At 45.3% G+C, this 26,879-nt stretch overlaps 1 protein-coding gene across 2 annotated transcripts in view; it reads right to left on the bottom strand.

Moving 5' to 3' along the window:
- Nucleotides 1–24,175: 24,175 nt before the first annotated feature.
- The window catches only part of sdc2 (syndecan 2), a 135,358-nt gene continuing 132,654 nt past the window's right edge, over nt 24,176–26,879 (bottom strand). For both annotated transcript variants that reach the window (XM_070876449.1, XM_070876458.1), the window contains one exon: nt 24,176–25,396. In XM_070876449.1, coding sequence (XP_070732550.1) covers nt 25,233–25,396 — 164 coding nt within the window. In that variant the 3' untranslated portion in view covers nt 24,176–25,232. The remainder of the gene's footprint in view (nt 25,397–26,879) is intronic.

The raw sequence follows: 26,879 nt of genomic DNA, 5'->3' as shown, positions 1-26,879 counted from the left end.
AATCATCTTCTCTCTTCTGAGCTTCATCCCATGGCCCCTTATTGCCATTCTCTGGGCCATGACAAATTTTAAGGATTACAAAGATCCCCTCAGTTTTCTCTACTGCAACATGAGTAAACTCAGCTTGTGTACTCTTTACTTGTAGATCAGATAGCTAATGCCAGCTACGAGATGGAGGTGGGGGTGGGGGGTGCGTAGAAATTCGGCCACCCCCATTAAAGGAATGGTAGCAAAATGGTTATTTTACTGGACTAGTAATCTGGAGGCGTCAGTTCAAATCCCACCATGGCAGCTGGAGGAATTTAAACTTAATTAAATAAATCTGGAATAAAAAGCAAGTAAAAGCTGGAAACTATTTGGATTGTCGAAACCTATCTGGTTCACTAATGTCCTTTTGGAAAGGAAATCTGCCGTCCTTAACTGGTCTGGCCTATGAGTTACCCGTGACTCCAAGCCCACAGCAATGTGGTTGATTATTAACTGCCCTCTGAAATGGCCTAGTTGCAAGCCACTCAGTTGTAACAAACAGCTACGAAAAACAGTAAGAATAAAACCGGACAGACCAACTGGCTTTGGCACCGGCTTCGGACATGACAAAGGCACACCAGCCCAATCGACCCTGCTCAAAAGTCCTCCTCACTAACATCTGGGGACTTGTGCCAAGCAACAGCCCGACAGCTATGCTCTCAGAATCATACCTTTTAGCCAACGTCCCAGATGCCTCCATCGCTATCCCTGGGTATGTCCCGAGGTGGCGGCACAATAGTACATACAGTCAGGAGGCAGTGGCTCTGGGAGTCCTCAAAACTGACTCCAGACCCATGAGTCTCATGGCTTCAGTTCGAGCATGGGCAAGGAAACCTTCCGCAGTTTGCCTCCTACCACCCTCCCTCCCCCATGCTGAACAGCATTTGGAAGAAGCACAGAGTAGCAAGGGCACAGGATGTACTTCATTATCCATCACCAAGAGTGGTTCAGTAACACTACTACTGGCTGAGTCCTGAGGGAAATAGCTGCCAGACTGGGCCTGGGGCAGGTGGAGAGAGAACCAACATGAGGGAAAAACCTACTTGACCTCATCCTCACCAATCTACCTGCACAGATGCATTGGTAGCAGTGACCACCGCACAGTCATTGTGGAGACTGTTGTGCTCATAATAAAGTAATGTACTTGAGTACTGTAGACAATGAGTAAGTGTGACCTTAGCTCCTTTATTCAAACTCCAGAGTGCCAGTACAGCATGGGAGGCCTGCTTATATACAGTGCTCCAAAGGGATGCTGGGATCCCTTGGGACTCCAACAGGTATGCCCTCTGGTGGCAGTATGATACAGGTTGCCTCGGGTTGCATACATAACATCACTCCCTCACAAAGTCAATAGTACACTTATTTACAGGGGGAGACGATCTGGGGCTTTTCGCTCCCTTGTCAATCGTCTAGGTACAAATGCAGGTGTGGGTGAGTTGGTTGGTTCTTCACTGGGCTGCTGGACAGCCGGCCTTGCCAGGCTGCTGGGGATGGCGAGTTCAGCTGCGTGGTCGACCGTGATGTCGGTTGCCACTTGTGTGTGTGTTGGAGGGTCGAACTTGGTGGTGACCACTTCGGGTTGCTCGTGGCTGTTTGTGAATCGCAGTTTGGTTTGGTCCTAATGCTTTCTTCAAGTTAGTCCATTAGCAAGTTTGACCTGAAACACCCAACTCCCTTCTTTGGCTATGATGGTGCCAGCAAGCCATTTGGGATCATGTCCATAGTTGAGTACAAATACAGGGTCAATGACTTCAATATCGCGTGACAAATTTGCGCGATCATGGTACATGCAATCTGGTCATACGGGGCCCCTTGGGGAAGAGTGACCATAATAAGGTAGAATTCTTCATTAAGATGGAGAGTGACACAGTTAATTCAGAGACTAGGGTCCTGAACTTAAAGAAAGGAAACTTCGACAGTATGAGACATGAATTGGCTAGGATAGAATAGAGAATGATACTTAAAGGGTTGATGGTGGATAGGCAATGGCAGACATTTAAATATCACATGGATGAACTACAACAATTGTACATCCCTGTGTGGCGTAAAAATAAAAAAGGAAAGGTGGCTTAACCATGGCTAACAAGGGAAATTAGGGAAAGTGTTAAATCCAAGGAAGAGGCATATAAATTGGCCAGAAAAAGCAGCAAACCTGAGGACTGGGAGAAATTTAGAATTCAGCAGAGGAGGACAAAGGGTTTAATTAGGAGGGGGAAAATAGAGTATGAGAGTAAGCTTGCCGGGAACATAAAAATTGACTGCAAAAGCTTCTACAGCTATGTGAAGAGAAAGATTAGTGAAGACTAATGTCCCTTGCAGTCAGAAACAAGGGAATTCATAATGGGGAACAAGGAAATGGCAGACCAATTAAACAAATACTTTGGTTCTGTCTTCACTAGGAAATACTAGGGGACCAAGGGTCTAGCGAGGAGGAGGAACTTAAGGAAATCCTTATTAGTCAGGAAGTGGTGTTAGCGAAATTGAAGGGACTGAAGGCCAATAAATCCCCGGGGCCTGATAGTCTGCATCCCAGAGTAGTTAAGGAAGTAGCCCTAGAAATAGTGAAGCATTGGTCATCATTTTCCAACAGTCTGTCGACTCTGGATCAGTTCCTATGGATTGGAGGGTAGCTAATGTAACCCCACTTTTTAAAAAAGGAGGGAAGAGAGAAAACAGGGAATTATAGATCGGTTAGCCTGACATTGGTGGTGTGGAAAATGCTGGAATCAATTATTAAAGATGTAATAGCAGAGCATTTGGAAAGCAGTGACAGGATCGGTCCAAGTCAGCATGGATTTATGAAAGGGAAATCATGCTTGACGAATCTTCTGTTATTTTTTCAGGATGTAACTAGTAGAGTGGATAAGGGAGAACCAGTGGATGTGGTGTATTTGGACTTTCAAAGGGCTTTTGACACGGTCCCACACAAGAGATTAGTGTGCAAATTAAGGCACATGGTATAGGGGGCAATATATTGACGTGGATAGAGAACTGCTTGACAGACAGGAAGCAAAGAGTGGGAATAAAGCGTACTTTTCAGAATGGCAGGCAGTGACTAGTGGGGTGCCGCAAGGTACAGTGCTGGGACCCCAGCTATTTACAATATACATTAATGATTTAGACGAAGGAAGTGAATGTAATATCTCCAAGTTTGCAGATGACACTAAGCTGGGTGGCAGTGCGAGCTGCGAGGAGGATGCTAGGAGGCTGCAAGGGGAATTGACAGGTTAGGTGAATGGGCAAATGCATGGCAGATGCAGTATAATGTGGATAAGTGTGAGGTTATCCACTTTGGTGACAAAAACAGGAAGGCAGAATATTATCTGAATGGTGACAGATTAGCAAAAGAGGAGGTGCAACGAGACCTGGGTGTCATGGTACATCAGTCATTGAAGGTAGGCATGTAGGTACAGCAGGCAGGAAAGAAAGCAAATGGCATGCTGGCCTTCATAGCGAGGGGATTTGAGTATAGGAGCAGGGAGGTCTTACTGCAGTTGTACAGGAACTTGGTGAGACCACACCTTGAGTATTGTGTGCAGTTTTTGTCTCTTAATCTGAGGAAGGACATTCTTGCTATTGAAAGAGTGCAGCAAAAGTTCACCAGACTGATTTCAGGGATGGCAGGACTGACATATGAAGAAAGACTGGATCGGCTAGGCTTATATTCACTGGATTTTAGAAGAATGAGAGGGGATCGCATAGAAACATATAATATTCTGACGGGATTGGACAGGTTAGATGCAGGAAGAATGTTCCCGATGTTGGGGAAGTCCAGAACCAGGGGTCACAGTCTAAGGATAAGGGGTAAGCCATTTAGGACCGAGTTGAGGCGAAACTTCTTCACTCAGAGAGTGGTGAACCTGTGGAATTCCCTACCACAGAAAGTTGTTGAGGCCAGTTCATTAGATATATTCAAAAGTGAGCTAGATGTGGCCCTGATGGCTAAAGGGATCAAGGGGTATGGAGAGAAAGCAGGAATGGGGTACTGAAGTTGCATGATCAGCCATGATCATATTGAATGGTGGTGCAGGCTCGAAGGGCTGAATGGCCCATTTTCCTGCACCTACTCTCTACGTTTCTATGTTGGTGCCGCCTGCCCTCAACGTGATCATGGAGATCAGGGTGGACAAGAGAGAGCCTTGTTTTGAGCGCCCTTTTCATGAGCAGCTCGGCTGGGGGAACCCCGCTAAGTGAGTGGAGTCTGGTGTGGTAGCTGAGCAGGACTCGGGACAGGCGGGTCTGCAGCGAGCCTTCCGACACACGTTTCAAGCATTGCTTGATGGTTTGGTCTTCCAATTCTGCCTGGCCGTTCAATACGGTCTTGAACGGGGCAGATGTGACGTGCTTGTTCCATTGCGGGTCATGAATTCCTTGAATTTAGCACTGATAAAGCACGGCCTATTTTCGCTGACAAGGACATCAGGCAGGCCGTGCGTGGCGAACATGACTCATAGGCTTTCGATGGTGACAGTGGACATGCTTACAGACATTATTACACACTCAATCCATTTTGAATAGGCATCCACAACAACCAAAAACATTGTGCCTAGAAACAGGCCCGCAAAGTCAACGCGGATCCTAGACCACGGTTTGGAGGGCCATGTCCACAAATTTAGCCGTGCCTCTCTGGGTGCATTGCTCAGTTGAGAGCAAGTTTTGCATTGATGCATGTATGACTCCAAAGTTGAGTCGATGCTGGGCCACCACACATGGGATCTGGCTATAGCTTTCATCATTACAATGCCTGGGTGGGTACTGCGTAGGTCGCATATGAATGTTTTCCTGCCTTTCTTAGGCAAAACCACACGATTGCCCCACAAAAGACACTCCGCCTGTATGGACATTTCGTATTTGCACTGCTGGAATGGCTTGATCTCTTCATGCATCTCCGCTGGGACGCTGGACCAGCTCCCATGGAGGACACAGTTTTTTACCAGGGTCAGTAAAGGATCCTGGCTAGTCCAGGTCCTGATCTGGTGGGCTGTAATGGGTGACTTGTCGTTTTCAAATGCATCCATCACCGAGAGAAAGTCTGCAGGCTGTGCCATTTCCACCCCGGTGGTAGCCGACTGAGAGCATCAGTGCAGTTCTCTGTGCCTGGTCTGTGACAGGTTACATAATTATGTGAAGTCAGCGTGAGCGCCCATCTTTGGATGAGGGCAGAGGCATTGGTATTAATCCCTTTGCTCTCTGTGGATAGCGATATGAGCGGTTTATGGTCAGTTTCTAACTCAAACTTGAGACCAAACAGATACTGGTGCATTTTTTTCACCTCGTTAACGCATGCCAGAGCTTCTTTTTCAATCATGCTGTAAGCCCTTTCAGCCTTGGACAAACTCCTAAATGAATAGGCGACCGGTTGCAATGTTCCTGATTCATTTGCTTGTTGTAACACACACCCGACCCCGTACGAAGACGCATCGCAAGCTAGCACTAAACGTTTACATGGCTTATACACAACAAGCAGTTTGTTGGAATATAACAGATTTCTGGCTCTCTCAAAAGCAGCCCCTTGTGATTTCCCCCATTCCCAGTCATCTCCCTTGCGTAGCAGCACATGTAGAGGTTCTAGCAAGATGCTTAACCCGGGTAGGAAATTACCAAAATAGTTCAGGAATTCCAGGAACAACCACAGCTCCGTCACGTTCTGTGGTCTCGGCGCATTCTTGATGGCCTCCGCCTTGGCATCGGTGAGTCTGATGCCGTCTGCTGTGATTCTTCTCCCTAAGAACTCGACCTCTGGCACCAGGAAAACACACTTCGAGCATTTCAAACGGAGTCCCACATGATCTAGCCGCCTTAGAACCTCTGCCAGGTTCTTCAAGTGTTCAATGGTGTCCCGATCTGTAACCAGTATGTTGTCCTGGAAAACCACGGTGCGCGGAACCAACTTTAGCAGGCTCTCCATGTTCCTTTGAAAAATTGCCGGGACCAATCAAATCCCAAACTGGTATATATTGTAGATGAACAGACCTTTGCGCATGTTGATGCAGGTGAGGCCTTTCGAAGATTCCGCCAGCTCCTGCGTCATGTAGGCCGAGGTCAGGTCCAACTTGGTGAATGTCTTTTATCCAGCCAGGGTCGCGAATAGGTCTGCCTTGGGTAGCGGTTACTGGTCCTGTAGCGAAACACAGTTAATCGTTACTTTATAGTCCCCACAAATTCTGACCGTGCCATCGCCTTTGAGAACTGGAACAATCGGGTTGGCCCATTCGTTAAACTCCACCTGCGCGATGATGCCTTCTTGCTGCAGCCTGTCCAGCTCAATTTCCGCTTTCTCTCGCATCATATATGGCACCGGCCGTGCCTTGTGGTGGATGGGTCGTGTACCGGGAACCAAGTGGATCTGCACCTTCACCCCCGAGAAACTTTCGATGCCTGGCTCAAACAACGACGGGAACTTGCTCAGAACCTGGGCATGAGGCGTCGTTGATGGACGAAAGCGCTTGGATGTCGTCCCAGTTCCAGCGGATTTTTCCCAGCCAGCTTTTGCTGAACAGTGTGGGGCCATCTCCAGGTACAATCCATAGTGGAAGTTCATGCACTGCTCCATCATAGGAGACCTTTACTACTGCGCTGCCAATAACAGGGATCAGCTCTTTAGTGTAAGTTCTCAACTTGGTATGAATGGGGCTAAGCTTGGGCCTGTGTGCCTTGTTGCTCCACAGCCTGTCAAAGGCCTTTTTGCTCATGATAGACTGATTCGCACCAGTGTCCAGTTCCATGGATACTGGAATTCCATCCAGTTCAACTTTTAGCATGATCGGTGGACATTTCGTGGTGAAGGTTTGTACCCCGTACACTTCTGCCTCCTCGGTTCGAGTCTCTAATTCGGCCTGATCCGCCATGAATCGATCCTCCTCTGCAACGTGGTGGTTTGCAGAGTTTGCAGCTCGTCTGCACATACGCTGGAGGTGTCCCATTGTTCCACAGCCTGTTCACACTGTGTTTGAAGCGGCATTGATTGGCTCGATGATCACCTTCGCACCGCCAACAAGGTATTAATTGCCTCACATTAACGTTTGATGGCAGACTCTGGGTCATCTGAGGTCGTGCAGCTGCAGGCGTGTACGTTCTGCCATATACATTCCTGCCTGAAAACGACATTACTTTGTGTACAGTACTTTCCAAAACTTTTTTATGCTGCTAAATTAGTTTGGTGTTATCACTGGTGGACATAAATGCCTGGGCGATCGTTATGGTTTTGCTCAGGTTCAGTGTTTCAACAGTCAATAGTTTGCGAAGGATAACCTCATGGCCAATGCCAAGCACAAAGAAGTCTCTTAGCATTTGCTCAAGGAATCCATCTAATTCGCAATGTCCTGCGATGTAGCTCGCCACTTCCTGGCCTTCAGACCATTGACACGTGTAAAATCGATACCTTGTCATCAGAACGCTTTCCTTCGGATTTATATGCTCCCGGACCAGCGTATACAGTTTTTCATACGATTTGGTTGTTGGTTTCACCTGAGCTAGAAGATTCTTCATGAGGCCATAGATTGTTGCCCCACAGACGGTGAGGAGGATCGCCCTTCGTTTGGCAGCGTTTTCGTCCCCTTCCAGCTCGTTGGCCACGAAGTATTGGTCGAGTCTCTCCACGAAGGCCTCCCAATCGTCCCCTTCTGAGAATTTCTCCAGGCTACCAATAGTTCTCTGCATTTTCGCGCGGTGGTTCGTTATCTCTTCGTCAGTTGGTGTGCTCATAATAAAATATTGTAACTGAGTACTGTAGACAATGAGTAAGTGTGACCTTAGCTCCTTTATTCAAACTCCAGAGAGCCGATACAGCATGGGAGGCCTGCTTATATACAGTGCTCCCAAGGAATGCTGGGATCCCTTGGGACTCCAACAGGTATGCCCTTTGGTGGCGGTATGATACAGATTGCCTAGGGTTGCATACATAACAGAGACGAAGTCCCGTTTTCACACAGAGGACACCCTTCATTGTGTTGTGTGGCACGACCACTGTGCAAATTGGGATAGATTCAGAACAGATATAGCAACTCAAAACTGGACATCCATGAGGCGCTGTAGGCCACCAGAAGCAGAATTGTGTGATGTTATATATTTAACCCCTTGTAACCTGTATTACACTACCACCAGAGGGCCTACCTGTTGGAGTCCTAAGGGATCCCAGCACCCCTTGGGAGCACGGTATATAAGCAGGCCACCCACGAGGTACCTGCAGTCTTATTAAAGGAGCTAAGGTCACACTTGCTCATTGTACACAGTACTCAGTTTCATCCTTTATTATGAGTGTATCAATTGGCGACGAGGTAACGAACAATCAAGCGAAAATGCAAAGAACGGTTGGTATCCTGGAGAAGTTCTCAGAAGAGAACGATTGGGAGGCCTTCGTGGAGAGACTTGACTAATACTTCGGGTCCAAGAGCTGGAAGGGGATGAGAATGCTACCAAATGAAGGGCGATTCTCTTAACTGTCTGTGGGGCAACAATCTATGGCCTCATGAAGAACCTCCTAGCTTCAGCAAAACCGATAGAGAAATCCTATGAAGAACTGTGTACGCTGGTCCGGGAGCACCTAAATCCTAAGGAAAGCATTTTGATGGCGAGATATCGGTGCTACATGTGTCAACAATCGGAGGGCCAGGAAGTGGTGAGCAATGTCGCCGAACTAAGGTGCCTCGCAGGACATTGTGAGTTTGAAGGATTTAACCTCCCTGTGTGCAGTCTCACCTGTGTTAGGAACACAATAACTGGCGACGAGTATACGAATCCAACGCAAAGATGCAGCAAACTGTGGGCATCCTGGAGAAGTTCTCGGAGGGTGAGGACTGGGAAGCCTATGTCGAATGGCTAGTCCAATACTTTGGAGCCAATGAGCTGGACGGAGAAGGAAGTGCTGCAAAAAAGAGAGCGGTCCTCCTCACAGTCTGCGGGGCACCGACCTACAGCCTCTTGAAGAATCTTCTGGCTCCGATGAAACCCACAGATAAGTCATATGAGGAGCTGTGTACACTGGTTCGGGAGCATCTTAACCCGAGGGAGAGTGTGCTGATGGCGAGCTATCGGTTCTACACGTGCCAGCGATCTGAAGGTCAGGAAGTGGCGAGCTACGTCGCCGAGCTAAGGCGACTTGCAGGACAATGTGAGTTTGATGGAGACATGGAGCAGCTGCTCAGAGACATTTTTTTTAATGGGCATTGGCCACGAGACCATCCTATGAAAACTTTTGACTGTAGAGACACCGACCCTCAGTAAGGCCATTGCGATAGCACAGGCGTTTATGTCCACCAGTGATAACACCAAACAAATCTCTCAGCACACAAGTGCTACCAATGTTCATAAATTAACTGGAACTATGTTTGCGAGCAGAAATGTAATGAGCAGAAACCATGAGTCTACAACTGCCAGCAGTCCTCAGGTGACCCAGATGACTCAGAGTCCACAATAAAGGATGAATGCAAGGCAATTCACACCTTGTTGGCGTTGTGGAGGTTTCCATTCAGCCTATTCATGCCACTTCAAAAGGATATGTTTGCAAGAGCTGTGGAACAATAGGGCACCTCTAACGAGCTTGCAGACGAGCTGAAAGCTCTGCAAAACCTGCTAACCACCACGTGGCAGAGGAAGATCGGTCCATGGTGGATCAAAACAATTTTGAGCCTGAGAGAGAGGAGGCAGATGCTGAAGTACATGGGGTACACACATTTTCTACGAAATGTCCACCTATAATGCTAAATGTAAAATTGAATGGCTTACCCGTTGTCATGGAACTGGACACTGGCGCTAGCCAATCCATCATGAGTAAAAAGATGTTCGAGAGACTGTGATGCAACAAGGCACTCAGACCAGCCCTGAGCCCCATCCACACGAAACTGAGAACGTACACCAAAGAGCTCATCACTGTCCTGGACAGCGCCATGGTCAAGGTCACCTACGAGGGCACGGTGCACGAACTGCCACTCTGGATTGTCCCGGGCGATGGCCCCACACTGCTAGCTGGGCAAAATCTGCTGAAATTGGGATGACATCCGAGCGCTATCACATGTCGATGAGGCCTCATGTACCCAGATTCTTAACAAATTTCTTTCCCTTTTTGAGCTAGGCATTGTAAATTTTTCCGGGGCGAAGGTGCGGTTCCACTTGGTACCAGAGGCACGATCCATTCATCACAAGGTGTGAGCGGTACCTCACATGATGAGGGAGAGTGTGGAAATTGAGCTGCACAGGCTGCAACGCGAGGGCATCATCTCCCCATTGGAATTCAACGAGTGGGCCAGCCCGATTGTTCCAGTACTCAAAAGTGATGGCACGGTCAGGATTTGCGGCGATTATAAAGGAACTATTAATCGTTTCTCGCTACAGGAGCAATACCCGCTACCTAAGGCAGACTACCTATTTGCGACGCTGACAGGAGGCAAGACGTTCACCAAGCTCGACCTGACTTCGGCCTACATGACACAAGGAACTGTTCATCTCCAACAGATGCCAGTTTGGAATTCGGTCGGCTGCAGCGATCTTCCAGAGAAACATGGAGAGCCTACTCAAGTCAGTACCATGCACGGTGGTTTTTCAGGACGACATATTGGTCACGGGTCAGGACACCGTCGAGCACCTACAAAACCTGGAGGAAGTCCTCCAGTGACTGGATCGCATAGGGCTGCGGCTGAAGAGGTCGAAATGCATCTTCATGGCAACAGAAGTGGAGTTTTTGGGGAGAAAGATCACGGCGGATGGTATTCGGCCCACAGACGCCAAGACAGAGGCTATGGGAACGCGCCCAGGCCACAGAATGTCACGGTACTGCGGTCGTTCCTGGGACTCCTCAACTATTTTGGTAACTTCCTACTGGGGTTAAGCACCCTCTTAGAGCCCCTACATATGTTATTGCGTAAAGGTGAGAACTGGGTATGGGGAAAAAAACAACTAATTTATTTTGAGAAAGCTAGAAACATTTTATGTTCCAACAAGCTGCTTGTATTGTATAACCCGTGTAAAAGACTTGTGCTAGCATGTGATGCATCGTTGTACGGAGTTGGGTGTGTATTACAACAAGCTAACGTTGTGGGGTAGTTGCAACCTGACGTCTATGCCTCCAGGAGCTTATCTAAGGCCGAGAGGGCCGACAGCATGATTGAGAAAGAGGCATTAGCGTGTGTGTTTTGGGTAAATAAAATGCATCAGTACCTGTTTGACCTCAAATTTGAGCTGGAAACCGATCACAAGCCCCTCACATCCCTGTTCGCTGAAAACAAGGGGATAAATACTAATGCCTCAGCCCGCATACAAAGGTGGGCACTTGCTCTATCAGCGTATAACTATACCATCCGCCACAGGCCAGGCACCGAGAACTGTGCGGATGCTCTCAGTCGGCTACCATTGCCAACCACGGGGATGGAAATGGCGCAGCCTGCAAACTTGTTGATGGTGGCGCAGCCCGCAGACTTGTTGAAGGTCATGGAAGTGTTTGAAAATGATAAATCACATGTCACGGCCCGCCAGATTAGGACTTGGACCAGCTAAGATCTTCTGCTGTCCCTAGTAAAAAAAACTGTGTACTGCATGGGAGCTGGGCCAGCATCCCCGTTGAAATACAAGAGCTAATCAAGCCATTCCACTGGCGAAAGGACGAGCTGTCCATTCAGGCAGACTCCCTGTTGTGGGGTAACCACGTAGTACTACCAAAAAAGGGCAGGGAGACGTTCATCTCAGATCTCCACAGCACACACCCGGGTACAGTAATGATGAAAGCGATAGCCAGATTCCACGTGTGGTGGCCCGGTATCGACTCTGACTTAGAGTCCTGTGTATGGCAATGCAGCGTGTGTGCTCAATTGAGCAACGCGCCCAGAGAGGCACCACTAAGTTTGTGGTCCTGGCCCTCCAGACCATGGTAGAGGATCCATTTTGACTATGCAGGCCCATTTCTCAGTAAAATGTTCCTGGTGGTGGTGGATGCTTTTTCAAAATGGATTGAACGTGAAATAATGTCAGAAAGCACCGCCACCGCCAGTATTGAAAGCCTGAGGGCCATGTTTGCCACCCACAGCCTGCCTGACATACTGGTTAGTGACAATGGGCATTGTTGTACCAGGGCCGAATTTAAAGAATTCATGACCCGCAATAGGATCAAACATGTCACCTCGGCCCCGTTTAAACCAGCCTCCAATGGGCAGGCAGAGCGGGCAGTACAAAATCAAACAGAGCCTTAAACGAGTCACAGAAGGCTCACGACAAACCCGCCTGTCCCGAGTACTGCTCAGCTACCGCATGAGACCCCACTCGCTCACACGGGTGCCCCCGGCTGAGCTACTCATGAAAAGGACATTTAAAACCAGACTCTCGCTGGTTCACCCCAACCTGCATGATCAGGTAGAGAGCAGGCGGCAGCAACAAAATGTAAATGATACTCGTGCCGCTGTGTCACGGGAAATTGATCTGAATGACCCTGTGTATGTGCTAAACTATCGACATGGTCCCAAGTGGATCGCGGGCATGGCGATAGCTAAGGAAGGGAGTAGGGTGTTTGTAATCAAACTAGACAATGGACAAATTTGCATAAAGCACCTGGACCAAACGAGGCTGCGGTTCACAGACTGCCCTGAACAACCCACAGCAGGCACCACCTTTTTCGAGCCCACAACACACACCCAAAGGATCAACGACACCACCCCGGTGTAGGGAATTGAACCCATCACGCCCAACAGCCCAGGCTCACCCAGGAGCCCCACAGGGCCAACAACACGCCAGCCCAGCTCGGGCACAGCCAACACACCAGAACAGACATTTGTAACAAGGTAGTCCACCAGGGAAAGAAAGGCTCCCGACCGCCTCACCTTGTAAATAGTTTTCACTTTGACATTGCGGGGGGAGTGATGTTGAGTATCTGTAAAGCATGCACTCCCATATTCCGTCACCAGGGAGCTTATCCCCTGAAGTCCCAAGGGATCCCAGCATCCCTTGGGTGCACATTATATAAGCCAGCCCCTAAGGCTTGTTCCTCACTCTGGAGTGTCTTATTAAAGACTGAGGTCACTGTTACTTTAACTTCCCTGTGTGCAGTCGCATCTGTGTTAGGAACACAATACAATTATTAAAGATGAAATAGCAGCGCATTTGGAAAGCAGTGATAGGTTCGGTCCAAGTCAGCATGGATTTATGAAAGGGAAATCATACTTGACAAATCTTATAGAATTTTGTGAGGATGTAACTTGTAGAGTGGACAATGGAGAACCAGTGGATGTGGTGTAGTTGGACTTTCAAAAAGCTTTTGACAAGATCCCACACAAGAGATCAGTGTGCAAAATTAAAGCATATTGTATCGGGGGTAATATATTGACGTGGATCGAGAACTGGTAGGCAGACAGGAAGGAGCGAGTCGGGATAAACAGGTCCTTTTCAGAATGGCAGGCAGTGACTAGTGAGGTGCCGCAGGGCTCAGTGCTGGGACCCCAGCTATTTACAATGTACATCAATGATTTAGATAAAGAAATTGAATGTAATATCTCAAAGTTTGCAGATGACACTAAGCTGGGTGGCAGTGTGAGCTGTGAGGAGGATGCTAAGAGGCTGCAGGGTGACTTGGACAGGTTAGGTGAGTGGGCAAATGCATGGCAGATGCAGTATAATGTGGATAAATGTGAGGTTATCCACTTTGGTGGCAAAAACACAAAAGCAGATTATTATCTGAATGGCGGCAGATTAGGAAAAGGGCAGGTGCAACGAGACCTGGGTGTCATGGTACATCAGTCATTGGAAGTTGGCATGCAGGTACAGCAGGCGGTGAAGGCGGCAAATGGCATGTTGGCCTTCATAGCTAGGGGATTTGAGTATAGGAGCAGGGAGGTCTTACTGTAGTTGTGCAGGGCCTTGGAATATTGTGTTCAGTTTTGGTCTCCCACTCTGAGGAAGGACGTTCTTGCTATTGAGGGAGTGCAGCGAAGGTTCACCAGACTGATTCCCGGGATGGCAGGACTGACATATGAGGAGAGACTGAATCAAGTGGACCTGTATACAATGGAGTTTCGAAGAATGAGAGGGGATCTCATAGAAACATATAAAATTCTGACAGGACTGGACAGGTTAGATGCAGTGAGAATATTCCCGATGTTGGGGAAGTCCAGAACCAGGGTCATAGTCTAAGGATAAGGGGTAAGCCATTTAGGACTGAGATGAGAAGAAATTTCTTCACTCAGAGTTGTGAAACTGTGGAATTCTCTATCGCAGAGAGTTGTTGATGCCAATTTGTTAAGATATATTCATGTGGAAAACTGCCCAGGTATGCCCTGACCACAAAAAACACGCAAATCCAATCCGGCCAATTACCGCCCAGTCTACACTCAATCATCATCAAAATGATAGAAGATATCGTCGACAGTGCTATTGAGCAGCACTTACTCACCAATAACCTGCTCAGTTTGGATTCTGCCAGAACCACTTGGCTCCAGACCTTATTAGAGCATTGGTCCAAACATGGACATTAGAGCAGAATGCCAGAGGTGAGGTGATAGTGACTGTCCTTGACGTCAAGGCAGCATTTGACAGAGTGTGACATCATAAGAACATAAGAAATAGGAGCAGGAGTAGGCCATCTGGCCCCTCGAGCCTGCTCCACCTTTCAATAAGATCATGTGTGATATGATCATGAACTCAGCTCCACTTCCCTGCCCACTCCCCATAACCCTTTACTCTCTTATCGCTCAAAAATCTGTCTATCTCCACCTTAAATATATTCAATGACCCAGCCTCCACAGCTCTCTGGGGCAGAGAATTCCATAGATTTACAACACTCAGAGCAGAAATTCCTCCGCATCTGAGTTTTAAATGGGTGGCCCCTTATTCTAAGACTATGTCTCCTAGTTTTAGTTTCCTCCATGAGTGGAAATATTCTCTCTGCATCTACCTTGTCGAGCCCCCTCATTATCTTGTTTCAATAAGATCACCTCTCATTCTTCTGAATTCCAGTGAGTATAGGCCCAACCTTTCCTCATAAGTCAACCCTCTCATTTCTGGAATCAACCTAGTGAACCTTCTCTGACTGCCTCCAATGTAAGTATATCCTTCCTTAAATCATCATCATCATCATCATAGGCAGTCCCTCGGAATCGAGGAAGACTTGCTTCCACTCCTGAAGTGAGTTCTTTGGTGGCAGAACAGTCCAATACGAGAGCCACAGACATTACCCGAGGGAAGGGTTGGGTGGGACTGGTTTGTCACACGCTCCTTCCGCTGCCTGAGCTCGACACCTCCACACTCTAGGCGTTGAGATTCTAAGAGCTCAACGCCCTCCCCGATGCACTTTCTCCACCCAGGGCTGTCTTCGGCCAGGGACTCCCAGGTGTCAGTGGTGATGTCGCACTTTACCAGGGAGGCTTTGAGGGTGTCCTTGTAACGTTTCCGCTGCCCACCTTTGGCTCGTTTGCCGTGAAGGAGCTCCGCATAAAGCATTTGCTTAGAAAATCTCGTGTCTGGCATGTGAACCACGTGGCCTGCCCAGCAAAGCTGATCGAGTGTGGTCAGTGCTTCAATGTTGAGACCATCAAGGCAGCATTTGACCAAATGTGGCATCAAAGAGCCCTAATAAAACTGAAGTCAATGGGAAAATTCTCCACTGGCTGGAGTTATACCTAGCAAAAAGGAATATGATTGTGGTTTTTGGAGGCCAATTATCAAAGCCTCAGGACATCGCTGCAGGAGTTCCTCAGGGCAGTGTCTTAGGCTCAACAATCTTCAGCTGCTTTATCATTGACCTTCCCTCCACCAGAAGGTCAGAAGTGGGGATGTTCCCTGATGACTGCACAGTGGATGAGTGCGGCTCCAACACAAGAAGCTGGACATCATCCAGGACTAAGCTGCCCACTTGATTGGCACTGCAGCAACTTTGCCAAAGCACCTCCAAAATTCGCCACCTCTACCACATAGGACACAGGCAGCAGGCGCATGGGAATACCATCACCTGAAAGTTCCCCTCCAAGTTACACAAATCCTCCTTGGAAATATATCGCCGTTCCTTCATTGTCGCTGGGTCAAAATCCTGGAACTCCCTCACAAACAGCCCTATGGGAGTATCTTTACCACATGGACAGCAGTGGTTCAAGACAGAGGCTCACCACCACCTTCTGAAGGGCAATTAGGGATGGGCAATAAATGCTGGCCTTGCCCGCGATGCCCACATCCCAGATACTAATTTTTTTTTTTAAGTTAGTCGGTCATCAATTCTTTAGATCATCTGGAAGTCGTACACCAGCTGGATCAGGCTTGTTGGTCAATAAGCTATGAGCGTGACTGGAATCACAGGTGTCAGTTAGAAATAGAAGGCTCGAATGGTCATTTCAGAGGTGTATGCGATTATGGACAGCATTCTGCAAGCCAGCTAATTGCAGAAATATTAGTAGCAAGGGTGGAATCCAAGAGGTTGCCACTGACAAAAGTGTCAAGCTGTGGTTCTACAAAACAAATACAACTTTAATCTCGTACAACAGTGAAGTACTGTTTATTAGTCCCGACAGGAAGAAATTCACTAAGGACTGATCTGGGGCCATAACCTTTGCCCAGTACAGGAAGTGAGAGAATCAGGAGGTTGTGCAAAGCTGTTAAATTGTTTCCGAGACTTTTCCCTGTTGGTCTCATCCAAATGAATGAGCATGATAAATGAATGAGGAGGAATGCTGCATTCTGATATTTGTGCAGAAGTCAAATTCTGGGGGAAAAAAAAAGTAATTCACTTTTAGTAGAATCCTGGGATAAAGCACTTAAAGAGGCCCTCCCATTGTAAAAAGAGTTGTGCACAGTGTTCTTCAGAATATTGAAATAGTACTTGCTTTAAAATAAAAGGTATTGGCCCTGAAATTCCGGCCGCTCCGGGTCCGTACAGAGTGTGTATGGACTCAGGAAGCCATCGCAAAAGCCGGTTTTCCACACGCGATGCGCATGCGCCGAAAACTGGCTTTTCCAATCTGTCAAGTTTCTGGTTTGACAGATTGCATCCATTGGCCAATCTCTTGCCCTGTGAATGTCCTTAAAATTCTTGCGTCTGGTGCGCAAAACTTTTAAAACATATCCAAAACATAAAAATAAAATTTAAAAATATTTATTTTAGGTAATTTTATTTTAGACCATAATTAAAACTTTTTAAAAATCGGAAAAACATTTTCTCAAACCATTTCTATCAACTTTAATTTCTATAATGTATTTATGCGAGGTGTTTTTAAAAAAAAATGTTATGTAGTGTTTGGGGGGTGTTTCTCATTCATAGCAATAGGGGTTTCGGACTTACGAAACTCCTATTACTATGAATGAGAAAATACTTTACCGTGATTGGGTGTCCAGGCCCACTCCTACGGGCGTCCCAACGTGAACGCGCTCTGTTGCGCAAGAGGAGGCCCAGAGTCCAGAATCTCTGGTGAGCATTCGATCAAATGGTAAGTGTGCATCTTTTCTCCTATTTTTAGTCGAACGCCCACGGGAAGAAACCACCGGGATTTCAGGGCCAGTGTGACAAATCTTACTGACCCTAGAAATAAGTGACTGAATCTTGCCCAGCACAATTCAGAAATGATAGGGTACCAAAAGGTTTGCACTGCAATTATATGGTGTGGGTTCCTGGAAACACAGCTGATCCAGCAAGACCATCTTTTATCATGCAAAGGATTTTAGGTGGATAATAACACAGGATCCTACCCGAGAGTCTATGACAAAGTACAAAAACCAAAGTCAAAGCTTAAGCTGAGGATGGGAGTACTCTGTAATTCACTGGTCACCATCTAGTGTTAATTTGTATACAGGTTAGAGAAGTTTTGATTTAAAAAAATTAAAGATAAGCACCAGCTTTCATATGTTGTCTTTATCCTTAGAAAAAATATTTGCCAACTGCAGTATTGGAGGGATTTGGGATGCACAGATTTTAGAAGCTACATTAAAACATAGTTGGTTTTGGTCTACACAATTTACAAGAAAACACTAACCAGGGAAATTTTAATAACCGTTTGCTGAGAAAGTTAATCTGCCTAAAATCATAACATTCAGTCAATCTCACCTGTGCCAAATCTCCAAAAGAACTAACCACGTAGTCCCATTTATTACCCTTTCCCCCTCACTTTTTAAATTTGCAAATATTTATTCATTTGCCTTTGAAAAGTTATTATAGGCTCGGCTTCCAGTGTTTCTGGTACATTATTCCAGTCTCATTCATATTTCTCAACATCGTTAAGTCAAGACTTACAACTCAGAACAATTGTTTTTGGAAAAAAGCAGCCCATTCAATGGTGTGAATGTGGAACTCACAACCGCAGAGGAAGTTGAGGCGAATAGTATAGGTGCATTTAAGGAGAAGCTAGATAAGCATAGGAGAGAGAAGAGAATTGAGGGTTATGTTGATAAGATGAAGGAGGATGGCAGAAGTCTCAAGTGGAGCATAAACGCAGGCATGGACTGGTTGGGCCAAATGGCCTGTTTCTGTGCTGTATATTCTACATAACTGTGTAGGATGTACGAAAGCATGGGCCTTATGCTAAACATCTGTAAGACAAAGGTCCTCCACCAGCCTGTCCTCACTGCACAGCAATGACCCCCAGTCATCAAGATCCACGGCGCGGCCCTGGACACTGTGGACCACTTCCCATATCTTGGGAGCCTCCCATCAACAAGAGCAGGCATCAACGACGAGATCCAACACCGCCTCCAGTGCGCCAGTGCAGCTTTCAGCCGCCTGAGGAAAAGAGTGTTTGAAGACCAGGCCCTCAAAACTGCCACCATGCTCATGGTCTACAGGGCTGCAGTAATACCTTCCCTCCTGTATGGCTCAGACATGGACCATGTACAGTAGACACCTCAAGTTGGAGAAATATCATCAATGATGTCTCTGCAAGATCCTACAAATCCCCTGGGAGGACAGGTATACCAATATCAGCGTCCTCATTCAGGCTAATATCCCTAGCATTGAAGCACTGACCACACTCGATCGGCTCCGCTGCGCAGGCCACATAGTTCGCATGCCAGACACGAGACTCCCAAAGCAAGTGCTCTACTCGGAACTCCTTCATGGTAAATGAGCCAAAGGTGGGCAGCGGAAGCGCTACAAGGACACCCTCAAAGCCTCCCTGATAAAGTGCGACATCCCCACTGACACCTGGGAGTCCCTGGCCCAAGAACGCCCTAAGTGGAGGAAGAGCATCCGAGAGGACGCTGAGCACCTCGAGTCTCAACGCCGAGAGCATGCAGAAATCAAGCGCAGGCAGCGGAAGGAGTGTGCGGCAAATCAGTCCCACCCACCCCTCCCTCCCTCAACGACTATCTGTCCCACCTGTGACAGAGTCAGTGGCTTTCGTATTAGACTGTTCAGCCACCAAAGAACTCACTTCAGGAGTGGAAGCAAGTCTTCCTCGATTCCGAGGGACTGCCTATGATGATGATGATGATGATGTATGACACTCTGTTCATCAACTGCTAATGTTGCAAGAATAGCATACTATTTAAAGTTTCAAACTGCATGTATGTCTACATCAATCTAAAACTAGGTATTTTATGCACGCCTGTAATTATTGCTAAGTGATAAAGAATAATCAACTAGACACTGAAAAGTTTTTTTTTTTAAACTTAGTGATCATTCTTTCTATGCATTTCTAGTTCTTAATCCCCACTCATTTAATGTTATTTGGAAAGTCACTCCAGGCAAGCAACTTATTCCTGGGTCACTCCCAATGTCAAGCAGCTGTTTGGATAAGAAAGTAGAGCCTGTATTTTTTGCTCACTACGAGAAGTGCTTCATCTTATGACATCACGACTTGAGAAACTCATCATGTAGGCACTGAGTTCTTCTCACCAGTCTGAGATTGGTGGACCAATTTACTGTACCATCTATTGCTTGGTATCTCTTACTTCCAGTACAAACAGAGCTTTTTGTTTCGCCCGAGTGATCACTTTGTCCTGTGATGATGCATTGAGCATTCCCCAGAATACTTATTGAGGCAATTAGTGTTGTGGAAAGACTTAACCATATTAAAAATATTATTTGTTCTGAATGATTTACTCAGAGCCTTTAGGAACCATAATCAAGAAAAATGAACAGGCAACTGAAAAATGTTCTCACCACAAAATAATCAGTATAGGAAGATGAACAGTAATTAATAAGAACATAAGAACGCAAGAATTAGGAGCAGGAATAGGCCATACAGCCCCTCGAGCCTGCTCCACCATTCAATAAGATCATAGCTGATCTTCAACCTCAACTCCACTTTCCTGCCCTATCCCCATATACCTGGATTCCTCTAGAGTCCAAAAATCTATTTCAGCCTTAAATATACTCCGACTGAGCATCCACAGCACTTTGGGGCAGAGAATTCCAAAGATTCACAACCTTCAGTGAATTCATCCTCATCCTTAATCTGAGACTGTGCTCCCTAGTTCTACATTCTCCAGCCAGGGGAAACAATCTCAGCATGTATCCTGTCAATCCTCTTAGAATCTTACATGTTTTAATAAGATCACCTCTCATTCTTCTAAACTCGAGTGTATCGGCCCAATCTTTTCCTCATAGGACAACCGTCTCACCCCAGGAATCAATACAGTGAACCTTCATTGCACTGTCTTTAAGACAAATATATCCTTCCTTAAATATGACCAAAATTGTACACATTACTCCAGGTGTGGTCTCACCAGAGCCCTCTGCAAATGTATTAAAACTTCCTTACTCTTGTACACCAACCCTATAGCGATAAAGGCCAACATGTCATTTGCCTTCCTACGTTCTTGCTGTACCTGCATGCTAACTCTCTGCTTCTTGTACAAGGACATCTAAATTTCTGAACATCAACATTTAATAGTTTCTCACCATTTAAAAAATATTCTGTCTTTCTATTCTTCCTACCAAAGTGAATGACCTCACATTTCCCACACTCCATCTGCTAACTTAATGCCTACTCTCTTAACCTGCCTATATCGGCTCTTTGCGTTCTCCTTACATCTTACTTTTCCACCTAGCTTTGTATTGCCAGCAAACTTGGATACATTGCTCTCGGTTACTTCATCCAAGTCATTATTATAGATTGTAAATAGCTGAGGCTTAAGCACTAATCCTTGCGTCACTTCTAGTTACAGCCTGCCAATCTGAAAATGACCTGTTTACCCCTACTCTTTGTTTTCTGTCCGTTAACCAATCCTCTATCTATGCTAATATATTACTCACAACCCCATGTGCCCTTATCTTGCTTAACAACCTTTTATGTGGCACCTTATCGAATGCCTTTTGGAAATCCAAACATACTATGTCCACTGGTTCCCCTTTATCTACCCTGCTAGTTACATCCTCAAAAAACTTGTTAAACACGATTTCTCTTTCATAAAACCATGTTTACTCTGCCTAATCATATTATGATTTAAGTGGCCAGTTATCACTTCCTTAATAATGGATTCCAGCATTTTCCCTGAACTAGGTCAAGCTAACTGGCCTGTAGTTCTCCGTTTTCTATCCCTCCTTTCTTGAATAGTAGGGTTACATTTGCTGCCTTCCAATCCGCTGGGACCATTCTTGAATCTAGGGAATTTTGGAAGATCACAACAAATGCATCCCCTCCTTTTAGAAGCCTAGGATGTATGCCATCAGGTTCAGGGGATTTGTTGGCATTTAGTCCCATTCATTTTTCCAAGCACTTTTTCTCTACTGATATTAATTACTTTAAGTTCCTCATTCTCATTTGCCCCTTAGTTTCCCACTATTTTTGGTATACTTTGTGTGTCTTTTTACTGTGAAGACAGATACACAATATTTGTTAAAAATTTCTACCATTTCCTTGTTCCCCAATATAATTTCTCATGTCTCAGCTTCTAAGTGACCAACGGTTACTTTTGCTACTCTCTTTCCTTTTTACATACTTGTAGAAACTCTTACAATCTGTTTTTATATTTCTTGCTAATTTACTCATTCTATTTTCTCCCTTTGTATTAATTTTTTGGTCATCCTTTGCTGGTTTCTAAAGCTCTCCCTATCCTCAGGCTTATTTTCAACATTATAACTTCTTTAGTTAGACACGGATGGATCATTTTTCCATGGAGTTTTTATTTCTCAATGGAATGTAATAAAAGATCGGGATTTAGATACCTTTTTCAAAAATGCAATGGTCACATTTTTTACTTGTGATAATTCTAGGCAACCAATGTACTTGCTATAAGATAGCTGTTCAAAACATCAATATTTTGGTTAGTGTTTCTAGAAGGGAAAAGGTGAAAGAGAAATGTGAAAAAGAGACACTGAGTTGATCAATAAAGCTGTGGATTGGAAGGCAGCAAATGTAACCCTAAAGATTCACATGCAGTCTTACAAACATCTTGCTACACCTGAAACAGTTACAAACAAACGCACATACTTCGGAAATATAACTGCAGTCATTTCAGATAGGTTAATTATTCCCCTCTCTGTTGAACTTCATTAGATACATACTTCAAAAAAGATTATGTAATAATGTATACAATAGATCTACAGAGAATCGGAGGAGCTGGATGTTTGACAGGTCTAGAGGATAAAAGTGCTAGCTACAATGCAAGTAAATTACCATTTCTATTTTTGATTGAAGGGAAGAATGCAGTATTACATTCCAGGTCCCCTCCCTCACCTCTTTTCCTGGTACATTGATGATTGCAGCGGTGCTGTTTCCTGCTCTCGCCCTGAACTAGAAAATTTCATTCACTTTGCATCCGATTTCCACCCTTCCCTCACCATGACATGGTCCATCTCTGACTCTTCACTTCCTCAAATTCTGTCTCCATTTCTGGGGATAGGACTATTGACAAACATTCACTATAAGCCCACTGACTCCCACAGCTACCAGGACTACACTTCCTGCCACCCCGCATCCTATAAAAGGGCTTCATTCTATTCTCCCAGTTACGCCTTCGTCGCATCTGCTTTCCACACTAGTGTCTCTGACATGTCTTCCTTTTTCCTCAACTGAGGATTCCCCTCTGCCGTGGTTAACATGGCCATCGACCATGTCCATTCTATTTCCCGCACCTCTGCTCTCACCCCTTTCTCTCTCTCTCTCAACCACGAAAGGGTTCCCCTTGTCCTCACCTTTCACCCCACCGGCCTCCACATTCAACGGATCATCCTCCGCCATTTACGCCACCTCCAGCATGATCCCACCACCAATCACATCTACCCCTCCCCCCTCAGCATTCCGAAGAAACTGCTCCCTCCGCAACACCCTGGTCCATTTTTCAGTCACCTCCAGCACCCCCTCCCCTTCCCACAGCACCTTCCCGTGCAAGTGCAGGAGATGCAACACCTACCCTTTTACCTCCTCCATTCCCACTGTCCAGGGCCCCAAATACTCCTTCCAGGTGAAACAGCGATTTATTTATTTCAATTTAGTATACTGTATTCGCTGCAAACGATGTGGTCTCCTCTACATTGGGGAGATGAAACGCAGATTGGGTGATCGCTTTCTGAACACCTCCATTCAGTCCATAAGCTAGACCCTGAGCTTACGTCGCTTGTCACTTTAATTCCCTGCTCCACTTCCCCATCTCCGACCTGGCCTCCTACACTGTACCAATGAAGCTGATCGCAAGCTCGAGGAACTGCACCTCATCTTACATATAAGGCACTTTACAACCTTCTGGTCTCATCATTGAGTTCAGCAATTTCAGACCATAACCTCTGCCCATATTTTGCTCCCTTTCCTCTTTTTTTAAAAAAAAACACCTCCCGATCTTATGCAATTTATTTCTCTCTGTTTCCCATGGCAGCTGGTATTTATTCCATCATTCACACCCTAGACTAATCTTTTTCTAACTTCTGCCATTACCATCTCAGGTCGGCCCATCATCCCTTTTGTGTCTCTGATCTTCCCTTTTGTTCTTTCTTCCCCTCCGCCTTTCAGTGCTCCTCAAGAATCTGTTCATTTTGAACGTTCACCAGTTCTGACGAAGGGGCATCGACCTGATACGTTAACTCTGCTTCTATCCACAGATGCTGCCTGACCAGCTGAGATTTCCAGTATTTTCTGTTTTTATTTCGGATTCCAGCATCCGCAGTATTTTGCTTTTGAATGCAGTAATACACCTCATTAATAGTTTTAGTTAGTCCCTGACAAGACTGCAAAGGAGTACCCAGAGGCTTATGAATTGTGTATTCATATCTAAGTTAGTTAACACCGTTTCCTGAAAGACACATGAATGACGGCAATGGTAATTCTTTAGTGGGCCACATAATTTATTCAGTAGTTTATGTTCCCCATCTTCCAAATTAAAACTTGTCTGTTAAACTGTAAAAACCATAGCACTTAAATTAACTGAGCTTACAAAAGACCATACATTTGCTGATATCAACCTCAAAAAATCTGCAAGACAGCAGTAAGGGAACCAGATAATTGTAGGCACTTAATAGGCTTATGAAAACCTGTACCTGTTGATTTTAAGAGGTCTGGTCCAAAATCTTCATTTCCTACCAAATTAAAAAAGAAATTAATACAAAAAAAGATAAAATTAACATACATCTGTGGCTGTATAAATCTACTGCAGCTTAAGTCACTAGTCTTTGGGTCTGCTCAGGTTTATCATTATTTTATATCAGATCTTATGTACAGGAGATCTGCGAATACACATGGGCACAACTTTACAGAATGTAGCCAAAAATAAAATTTGCACTCCACTTTCAGGTATTCAATTACTAGATGCTTAAAGAAATCAAGCACAGTGTAAATTAAACATCATGACACTACCATTCTATACAAAGTAGAGATCCATGTTTACATAGTTCCCATAGCAGAAATTACATTTACACATAGTATCTGAATTATTTGAAGACAAATTGCACCATGAAAACTATAGAAAAGCATTTTAACATATCTGAAAAAGATAAATTAATGAAAATTTTACTTGTAAAATCAATTTTATATGCATTATGACTAAATTATAGAACTCTGATAGAAAATTTAAGAAAACAGAACAAGTATCTCTCATACTTTCATTCTGACTGCAGGTGTAGTTAACATTTTTCTCTTCCTCGAATTCAGTAATCAATGGATACTAAGCCACTGTTCACTGTCACAATCTTAAGCATCAAGACTAGATCAAATGGCATGTTTCTGGATTTTTTTAAGAATACAGGAAACTGTTTTAAATACAACAGGGTTCGTTATAAGAGAGCCTGGGTGGCTTTTTCATTAAGAAAGGTCTTCATTATCTCTATGCAAAAAGCTTTAATTAATATAGTTCAGTGATCTCGCAAAGAGAGATACTTTGAAGATTTATGCATAAAATTCCTTGGTTGGTGCCTTTTGATAGGCTGCAGTGGATGGTTTTCGTTCACCAAGGTCGTAGCTGCCTTCATCCTTCTTCCTCATGCGGTACACCAATAGTAAGATAAGGAAAATGGCGAACAAAAAGCCAATGACTCCTCCAGCAATAACAGCTACAAGACAGATATTAGAACAGTGAGATAAATGCCGATTGAAAAAGTCAGACAATTAAACTTTACCATATCATTTATTAACATTGAATAGTTGGAAATCTACAAAACTTTGTTGTGGAGTACATACAATTGAAAACAACCTTACAGAGTGTCAACATTTCGTTGGCACAATTTCAGTACTTGAGTTGCAAGTAACTATTAAATTATGAACAGATTCAAATTTGTAATGGAAATGACAGAATTCTGCTGGAGTTATCCAGTTTAGTTCCAGGTGAATGTTGCAATAAATTCTTGGGGAGCTACTTCATTGACTCCTCACGGTCATCTATGCTTCCAGGATTTTCCATTTGAAGTGATGGGGACCATACAATATGACTGCACAGATATCGAACATACTTACTGTCATTTGTGTTCCATCAACGCTAGGTGCTAGGAATCCCCATGCTTGTTACAGCAGTATGGAGGAAAATTGTGGAAGGTGCCCAGCCATTCTCCACCTGCCTAAATTGTGCAAAATATTCTGATCCCAGAAAATCAGCCAAGGTCAGGCTCCTGGCCATTGTGTTGATGGTTCTGTTCCAAAAGTGGGTTAAAGGTACACAGACTATTTTCAAATAGAATCCTGACCAGAGAAACAACTGTTCTAATGAAGTGCCCCACCTGAAACCTTCAGCTACTTTGGAACTCAATGTGGAAAAGGCACCATGCCCTGAAGGCCTGCATCCCAGAATGCTGAGGGGAAACAACAGAGGCTCTGACCACACTGGCCCGGAATTTGCAGTGGGTAATGATGGCGAACTGTCAGCGTTCGCTGTCATTACATTTCTGAAACTGATCGCAACTTCAGAATTTAGCGTGTGCATCTAAACACAGAAATCCTGAAGCTGCGGTCAGTCATTCACTGCTCCGACACAGACTGCGTTGTGGAACCCGCCGCCCCTCCCCCCGCGCCCCCCATAGCTGGCAATCAATGAAACTGATGAATAATTGGGCTTTTCCGTGGTAATATAGCTGATAAATACCCCATTAAATTTTAAGCCATGTTCGAATAGATGTAACTGCCAGTTTTAATAGACTGCTAAACAAACATTCTAGCTCTCAAATACTCAGTTTTATACTCGTAGCGTCAAATTTCTTCATTATGATAAAAACTTTAAAAAGTTTGTTCATGATATTTCAAGCTTCTACTTTATTCCTGATTTGAATATAGGGAGTATGATTAAGAAGTTTGCAGACGATACTAAAATTAGCTGTGTGGTTGATAATGAAGAGGAAAGTCATGGGCTGCAGGAGGATATCAATCTACTGGTCAGGTGGGCAGAGCGGTGGCAAATGGAATTTAATTCAGAGAAGTGTGAGGTGATGCACTTTGGGAGGGCTAATAAGGGTGTTCACATTAAGCGGTAGGCCACTTAATAGTGTAGATGAACAAAGGGGCCTTGGAGTGCTTGTCCACAGATCCCTGAAAGCAGCAGGCCAGGTG

The sequence above is a fragment of the Pristiophorus japonicus genome, chromosome 1, assembly GCF_044704955.1.
Source record: "Pristiophorus japonicus isolate sPriJap1 chromosome 1, sPriJap1.hap1, whole genome shotgun sequence".
In the NCBI taxonomy this organism is placed as follows: Eukaryota; Metazoa; Chordata; class Chondrichthyes; family Pristiophoridae; genus Pristiophorus; species Pristiophorus japonicus.
Note: the sequence above shows the minus strand (reverse complement) of the source record. Positions and strands in the feature narration are given on the sequence as shown.